General features: G+C 48.5%; 1 protein-coding gene across 2 annotated transcripts; it reads left to right on the forward strand.

The window, feature by feature from the left end:
- Positions 1–429: 429 nt before the first annotated feature.
- ABT1 (activator of basal transcription 1) lies at positions 430–8,062 on the forward strand. 2 transcript variants are annotated; one of them, XM_066617394.1, is made up of 4 exons: positions 430–514; positions 1,862–2,200; positions 4,640–4,815; positions 7,499–8,062. In XM_066617394.1, the coding sequence occupies exons 2-4, from the start codon at positions 1,933–1,935 to the stop codon at positions 7,835–7,837; spliced, it is 783 nt and encodes a 260-aa protein (XP_066473491.1). In that variant the 5' UTR covers positions 430–514; positions 1,862–1,932; the 3' UTR covers positions 7,838–8,062. The 2 variants fall into 2 exon arrangements, with proteins under 2 accessions (XP_066473491.1, XP_066473492.1); XM_066617395.1 differs by having other exon boundaries at positions 470–519.
- The last annotated feature ends 305 nt before the right edge of the window (positions 8,063–8,367 follow it).

The following is an 8,367-nucleotide window of genomic DNA, read 5'->3' on the forward strand; positions in this document are numbered from 1 at the left end:
CCCTGAGGTTCACATCCAAATGCCTGGCCAGGGCAGGCCTAGCCCCGCCCCCTTCCCCCTCCACTTCCGTTCTAGCGTCGCTTCCTGCCACTGCATGGGCGGAGTCACACCCGTGGTTGTATTTCCCAAGGCGGAAGTAGCGCCGCCTGGACAAAGCGGGGGTTTCCACGCAGCGGGGAATCGCGTGCCGGTCTGCGCATGCGCAAACAAGCCGCTCCTCTCCGAAAAGGTGTCCGCAAAGAGAGCCGCTCTTGCTACGTCAGATTTTGGAGTCGGGAGGAAAGGACGGGAGGGACGCATCAACGGCACTTCCGGTCTGAAGCGGAATTGGTTTCCCTCTCTTCAGCGACCACTGCACCCATAGAGAGTTGGCACCATAGAGACTCCGAGGGCTAGAGCGGCATAGGCGGCCAGACTTTTCCGGTGTGTGTCGCTCTAGTCTCCCCCTCGCTCGCTGGCCTTTTGCGACGTCAGCCGTCGGTGAGAGTGTCGTAGCGGTGGAAGCTGTGGGAAGGTGAGGTGCGTGTGGAGAACGGGGAGCAGAGGCGAAGAACTCGCTGAGCAGGGCGAGGGGGGCTGAGGTGGAAGTCGGAGGGGGGGTGGCAGCTGTGGAGGGCCCACCCCTGGAGGGCCCCTGCTGTGACTAGGGAAGGCGTGTGGGGAGGGCGAGGGGGCTGAGCCTGAGGGGCCTGTGCTGGGCGCAGAGGCGTGCGGGGGGTGGTGAAGGCCGCTCTTGGCCTTTCTGAGGGCGAGGTGCAGGAGAGGCTGCAGGCTCTGGCAGTGGCTGAGGGTCTGCGCCCACCGGTGGCCACGCTTGCTCTGCCATGGGGGTGTAGATGGGGGTGCAGCCCTGGACTTTGCCCCCAGGCCCTGAAACCCGGTGCCAGCCGTGGAAGGACGCAGCCACCTTGCTCCAGCTGAGCTTGTCATTGCCTGGATGGAGGACCACCTCGGGACTCAGTGTGTGAAGTCCCGCCTTGCGAGAAAGGCTGGTTGGGGCTGTAATAAAGAAGCGAATCCAAGACAGAAGAGAGCACTGCTCTGGTGTGTGTCGCATGTGAGCGTACGCTTGTGCACATAGTATCCTCCCGTCACTAGGTCTTTAGGGTGCAGCGAGTGGAGGGGGGATCCGCTGCGCATTCCAGGCCAGAAGGGGTGTGGCTTCTGGCCCAGCCAAGATGACGGCAGCCGCACCACTCCAAGCCCAGCTGTTGGCACTGCAGAGTGGTTTTAGAGAGAAGCGCCTCGGGCCAAGACGGTGGTCTCAGAAGGGCCAAAGACAGCCAAGGCAAAGCCCAGCTCAGCCTGATGCACCTGTTGCTTCCGGTTTGCGAGCCACAGCTCAGAGTGGCCACTTCTCTTCTGGGCCGTTGAAGAACTCAGGGCAGAGAAGTGGTTGCTCTGAGCTGTGGCTTGCAAGCCAGAGGTAATTGGGAGGGGTGTCACATGACAAATGTCATCGTGTCACTGCCAGTTGTTTCCACGTCTGCTCACCCAGTGGGATGCTGCTGCAAGTCATCACCCAGGTGGAAGAGGAGTTAGTGATGCTGCTGCTTTAGGGTGTCTCCTAAACCAGACAGCTGTGAAGGCTTTATTCCCTGCCATAATTCGGCACACAGACTTGTCTGATTTTTTACAGGTGTGTCAGACACTTGTTGCCTGTAGTACTTGGGTTCTCTGTACTGTTTGGCTAGATTGAATAATCAGCAGTGTAAGTTGAAAGCAAATAATCTTGAATTCTGTGTAACCAAGTACTGTGCAGGTTGGTGGTTTGTTAAGCAGTTATAGTTAGGGTGTAAAGGGAGACCTTGTCCTCCCTTGGAGATTCTTGGAAGTACAGTATCTTTGTTTCTCATTACAGGAAGAAAGCAGTTTTGCAGTAGTATCCTTCACTCTTTCCCACACAACATCCAATATTTACATTAAACTTAGATGAGTGGCAGAGGTGAAGAGCAGCAGCAGGAAGCACCAATGGGTGAAGACTTGATAGTGGACTACGAAGAAGGAGGACCACAAGAAGGCACAGTGACAGAGAATGAGGAAGAAGGCAGTGCTCAGCCCTCTAGTCAAGATGGCATCAAAAGAGTTGTGCCTGGCATAATTTACCTGGGTCATATCCCTCCTCGCTTCCGGCCTCGGCATGTCCGCAACCTGCTTAGCGGCTATGGAGAAGTGGGACGTATTTTCTTGCAGCCTGAAGGTGGGTGGGTGTGTGCACATTGGGGGGGGGAGGTGAATTTGCTGGTTGATAAGCTTATGCTGGGCAAGAGTAAATGCCAGGGAAAGGATTACAAAGCAAAGTAACATGTTGAGTGCAGTCTCTCCTCAGAACTGGTGAGATGGATTGTGGATGACTAACTGAGGTGCTATTTGGTTCTTTTCAAAGGGTAAGGTATTGGTGAATCCATTTTATATCTGGAGTAACCTGAGCTGAGTTTCAGTGACATACCTATAAAACAGGGGTGGCAAACATTTTGGCAGGAGGTCCACATCATCTCTTTGACAGTATGTTGGGGGCCAGGGAGAAAAAGAATTAATTTTCATTTCAAATTTGAATAAATTTATATAAATGAATACATTATACCTAGAACTTATATGAATGAAAATTTTTTACTGAGCTTATGTTGGAAAGATTTTCAGATTCTTTTCACTGACGCAATGCCAGTCACAGACCTTTTAAAAGGGTTTAGGAGGCTTTATTACAACTGTTTAGTAAGTTACACACAAGCCAGTTGATTTCAGTTTGGATACAAATGTTCACTCCTCATTTCCCATCCTGTTTCTCAAAGAACCACACCCAGAAAATCACATTAAATAATGTGAGATAAACAAAGTTACCCATGTGACACTGTATGTCACTTCCACCTCCTTATTGGGCATATTATGACAGGTTTGGTGCATGGTTCCAGCTTTAATTGGGAGGTCATTTTACCCTGCATCTCAAATGTTCCTGGCCTGCAACTTTGGTTACACAAGATCCTGGAATTCTCCCTCTGGGAAAGTTATGATCTACATGTTCTCTTTGTTTAGGTCGCTTTGACATAATGACTCTCCTATCCTGTTTTAAGGGGAACAATAGTCATTCTCTTGGCTCTAATTTCAGTTATTTTTCTCAAACAAGAGAAGATAAGTTAACCCCTATTTATAATATACATGAGGACTATATAATACAGGCACATAGAACCACATGAGAAGTATGAACTGTTGGCCACACACCTCTTACACAGTGAAAACATACAGACCAAGCCAGAAACACTTGGAAACACAAGTTGTTCAGAGGCAATGGGGGGGGGGGGGTAAAATAATGCCCAGGGAAAAGCAGAAAACAGACTATAAAAGCCCTTGCTCTAACTCAGCCCATAGCTCACATCTGGCAGTTGCGACCAGCAGTCATGGGCCAGCACAGGCTTCCAACTGACAGGCCACAGTAAATTGGAGACTGGGGGCTCCCCATGGATCAGATTGTGGGTCTCTGATGGCCACAAATGGCCCGTGGGACAGGGTTTCCCCGCCCCTGCTATAAACCAATAGATGAGTGGCTGACTTGCTGGGAATTTAAACCTAGGCCATGAGTCTCCAAACTACGGCCTGTGGGCTGGATCTGGTCCATGGAGACCCATGGCCTGTGGAGACCATCTGGCCCACGCCAGTCTGAAGCCCGACCTTGCCAGGCTATTGCGTGTACTGCAGGGGCCCTGCCAAGCAGCTGCACGAGGCTCATGTGGAGACCTGTGGGAGTAAGAAGTAACGGGCTGTACGTGGTGAGGATGTTGGTGGATAGTCTGCTACTCTTCTATGGACCCTGCTGCTAGAAAGGTACTAAAAACATCTTGCAGTCAGTGTTCCTTAATCACAGCTGTGTAGTATCTGTGAAGGAGCGGCATTGTAAAGATCCTGGTGGGGGATGGGGAGAATCTTTCCTGTTGGAAGTAATCTTGGTCTGTGGTTTGTTGCCGTTCAGATGAATTTTTCTTAATTTATTAATGTTGCCAGGAAGAGGTTGGGAGGGTCTTTTCTGCTGGGAATAATCTTGGAATCTGGTCTGTGGTTATTCATTCATCTAAGTAGCAAGTCTTATGTATTTATTTAAATTTACTTAAATTTGAAATTTATTTTCTTGGCCCTCAACACTGTGTCGGACATATGATGCGGCCCTCTTGCGAAAAAGTTTGGAGACCCCTTACCCAGGCAATCATCCAGATCTGCATAACATGTAACCCATAAAGCTGCACACAACTCACTGGCTGTGTATAGTGGTGTGTGTGGGAAGGAGAGAGAGAGAAAGACCTAGCAGAGTATCATATGTGATTAGTTGGCTATGTTTGGCTTGATGGATCTCAAGCTGTGTCAGGTTAGACTAATGTCAGCATGTGTATGCTCTGTTATAGTGCTGTATATAATGAGTGTGTCTTAATTCTCTTGTACTTGTTCAAGCTCTTTACTTCCTCAGGTTTGGACTGTAGACCTTAGTTTTTGCTGTAAACTTGGGGAAATCCAGGCTGCTCCTGGGTTCTAGTAAAGTGTGCATTTTTTCTTTTGCATCTTGAGTGATTTGTCAGCTGTCCAGCTCTTCACTTGACACTAGGAGAGCCACCAAGATTCTCCATAAGGCAACAATCTCTCTTTCTGTGTCCCTCAGAGAAGTTTATACGGAAGAAAAAGAAGAAAGCAGGCTCCAATAGCAAGAATTTCACAGAAGGCTGGGTGGAATTCCGGGATAAGCGTGTAGCAAAACTGGTAGCTACTAGTTTACACAACACGCCCATGGGTGTCCGTAAGAGGAGCCGATTTCATTATGATCTGTGGAACATGAAGGTGAGTACTTTGGGAGTTGCTCCAGTAAGTAAGGATTCTTGGATTTTTCTGTTATCCGGTTGCTTTTATGTCTTAAACTCTAAACCTGTTCACTCACTGACTGCGAAGATCTTCTGAAGCTGGGCTTCTGAAAATACCATAACTTTTCTCCCTTTGGTTGAATGGGCTCTGGCTTGGCTCTGTGAAAGCTTCCATCTCATCTATCCTTGTAGCAGGTGTCGCAAATGGCAGAGGCAGTGTGAGCTGGTGGCACATCTGGACAGGAGCAAGAGAGTTTGACTTTGGCAGAGAGTAGTCTCTTCTCATGTGTTACATTGCTGTCCCCCCAGCTCAGATGAAAACCACACAGGCATGGGTTGGAGCTGCTGGTACTATTCCATGCATCTCTGTCATCTGTATATAAGAAGTTTTATAGCAATCTGAAATGGCAATGAATCCCTGGCAGACTGTCTCTTAACAGACAGCACTCAAAGCCTCCTGGCTCCACCTTGCATAATCTAGGTTATGTACAGGTAGTCCCTGACTTACGGATGTCCCTATTGTGTTTTAAAGCAGGTATGGTCTGTCCAGTCTTGTACTTTTATTTATTTAAAAGATTTTTATCTGGCCTTTTTCATGCTGAAACAAATGCCCAAGGTGGGGTCTGAGCACTTTTGCTCAGGTGCAGTCCAGACAAAGTTGTACTTTCATGCATACACAATAGTGCTGCTCTGACTTAGATCGGTTCTGACTTCTGGACAAAGCTCTGGAAAGGAACCAGAAGTCGAGGACTATCTGCAGACTTTACTGCTAGCTAATGCCAACTTTGTTCTAGACAGAGCATGCCTGGCTGTGACAGGGTTTGATTGTTCTAGACTCCAGACTATTGTCTGGCAAAAGCGTGATTTCTCTGAATACAGTAGTTGCCATCCTTTGAGTCTGTGCGTGTTTAAGAGTTAGGTTAACAGTGAGATGGCTAAGCCTGCAGATGCCGCTGATCTATTCAGGGTGGTGAAAACCAAAAAGGTTTTCAGTGATTTCCACAAAGAATCTCCCCAGTGAATGGGCAACCAAATGACAATTGTGGTTCAATTTCAGTAGGTGTGAAGTGATGCATGCTGGGATAAAAAGTTTCCACAATCCACTTATACCGTGATGGGGTCAGAGTTGTCGGTGACAAACCTGGAAAAAGATCCTGGGGTCATAGTGGATAGCTCAATGAAAACAGCAACCCAGGATGTGGCAGGAAGGTGAATTCCATGCTAGGGGTTATTAGGGAAGGAATTGAGAATAAGACTACTAATATTGCCCCTGTATAAATTTATGGTGAGGCCATATGTGGAATTCTGTACAGTGACCCACTGCAGGTTCCAAACCCACATCTGGAGGCCCACAGAGAACTTCTGGTTGCATCTGGAGGTGTTCTGAGGCATGGGGAGGCCATGCATGATCTCCTTGCTGCTCAGGAGGCCTCTGACAGGTACTACCAGTCCAGAGGTCTTCTGTGGGCCCACCTGTGAATCTCTGTATCCGCAGGAGTCTGGAGATCCCCCACAGATATCAGTCCAGCATGTATATAGTTCTGTTTGCCACCCCATAAGAAAGATATTGTACAGGAGGAAGAGGTGCAAAAGAGGCCAAGCAAAAAGATTAGAGGGTTGGAGCACCTTTCTTACAAGGAAAGGCTACTTCATCTGGGATGTTTTAATGTTTTAAAAAGGAAAATAATGGGGGAGATGATTGAGACTTATAAAATTATGCATGGTGTGGTGGACAGAGAGAGAAGTTTTTCCCCCTTGCTCATAATACTAGAAATGGGAATCATCCACTGTAACGTATTGGTGAGAGATTTAGTATGGACAAAAGGAAGTGGTACATCACATAGCACATAATTAGTCTATGGAACTTGTTGCTACAAGATATGGTGATGGCCACAAGCTTGGATCGGAATTCGACTAAGTCAGGGGTGCCCAAACCCTGGCCCTGGGGCCACATGTGGCCCTCAAGGCCTCTCAATGCGGCCCTCAGGGAGCCCCCAGTCTCCAATGAGCCTCTGGCCCTCTGGAGATTTGTTGGAGCCCGCACTGGCCGGACACAACTGCTCTCAGTGTGAGGGTGACTGTTTCACCTCTCGCGTGAGCTGTGGGATGAGGGCTTCCTCCACTGCTTGCTGTTTCACATCTGTGATGCAGTAGCAGCAGCAAAGGAAAGGCCAGCCTTGCTTTGTGAAAGGCCTTTTATAGGTCTTGAGCTATTGCAAGACCTTCATTCATTCATATAAGTTCATCTTTAATATATTCATTTATGTAAACTTATGTAAATCTATTCAAATTTTAAATGTAAATAAATTCTTCCCGCCCCCCCTCCCCCGTGTCAGAGAGATGATGTGGCCCTCCTGCCAAAAACTTTGGACACCCCTGGACTAAGTCATGGAGGACAGATCTGTCAGTGTCTCATGCACAGCCTCCAGGTTCAGCAGCAGTGAATACCAGCTGCAGGGAAGCAATGAGATGTATGCCTTTTTCCTGCTTGTGGGCTTTGAGGCCGCTGTGGGGAACTGAATACTAGACGGGCCTTTAGTCTGATCCAGCAGGACTTAAGTTCTTGGACTTTTTTGAACTGTATTTCTAAGGCTGAGGCAGTGAGGCACCATGTGACAACGTCTTATAAACTTTCAGCAGTTTTCTTGTCCTTTTCTTCTCAGTATTTGCACCGTTTCAAGTGGACTCATCTGAGTGAGCGGCTGGCCTATGAGCGGCAGGTGCAGCAGCAGCGCATGCGTGCTGAAGTCTCACAGGCCAAGCGAGAGACAAACTTCTACCTGCAGAATGTGGAGAAGAGTAAACACTTTTCAAAGAAGGATAGGCGAGGAGAACAGGTGGATAAGAGCTGGGGCTTTGTGCAGCGCCGTACTGAGGACGAAATCCAGACCACCAAAGGGAAGAAACGTCTTAAGCAGCAGCTGGCCCGGGCTGCTGAGATCCAGCAGAAATCCCAGTCAAACAGCTCTCTGCTGGCCAAGATCTTCAGTGCACAGCAGTAGTGCTGCCTGGTGGCCTGCATCACTTGAGATGCATAACCTATGATCCAGGCTCCTGCAAGCCACACAGACTTGGTGCCATCATCAGGCCTAATGAAAGAGCAAGCACAGCTGTGAATGCTGCAGATACAAATCATACTGGTTGTTGACTGTGAAGAGCTTCCCTTTAGGGAGCTTTTTGACTTTGTGTATCTAGCATTAAAGCTTTCCCCTGTGGGGATTCTGCAAGAGTTTAGCTCTTTTGGGATCATACTGTGGTGAGTGGGGTTGATGCTGGCTGCCTCCCTTCCCAAGCTTTGAACCCACTTCAGAAGGGCCTCCAGTAGAAGAGTTGGCTGTGGTGAATCAGGTGAAATTGGAGGGAAGGGGAAACTAACAGTCTGGTTTCTGGTATGAAGGTCAACCTTGAGAGTAGTTTAGAAAGCAAGGGGATTTAAAGAAACAGGCCAAACTCCTTTTTGGTAGAGTTTGGTGGACAGTCAAACACCAGGGTCTTCCAGTCCCCTGTCCCCATTTGCAGCATAGGTAGTGTT

The sequence above is a fragment of the Tiliqua scincoides genome, chromosome 2, assembly GCF_035046505.1.
Source record: "Tiliqua scincoides isolate rTilSci1 chromosome 2, rTilSci1.hap2, whole genome shotgun sequence".
In the NCBI taxonomy this organism is placed as follows: Eukaryota; Metazoa; Chordata; class Lepidosauria; order Squamata; family Scincidae; genus Tiliqua; species Tiliqua scincoides.

Coding starts and splice junctions, on each gene's coding strand:
- ABT1 (XM_066617394.1), top strand. CDS start 1,933: ATGAGTGGCAGAGGTGAAGAGCAGCAGCAGGAAGCACCAATGGGTGAA. Junction 2,201..4,639: donor TATTTTCTTGCAGCCTGAAG/GTGGGTGGGTGT, acceptor TGTGTCCCTCAG/AGAAGTTTATACGGAAGAAA. Junction 4,816..7,498: donor ATGATCTGTGGAACATGAAG/GTGAGTACTTTG, acceptor TTTTCTTCTCAG/TATTTGCACCGTTTCAAGTG.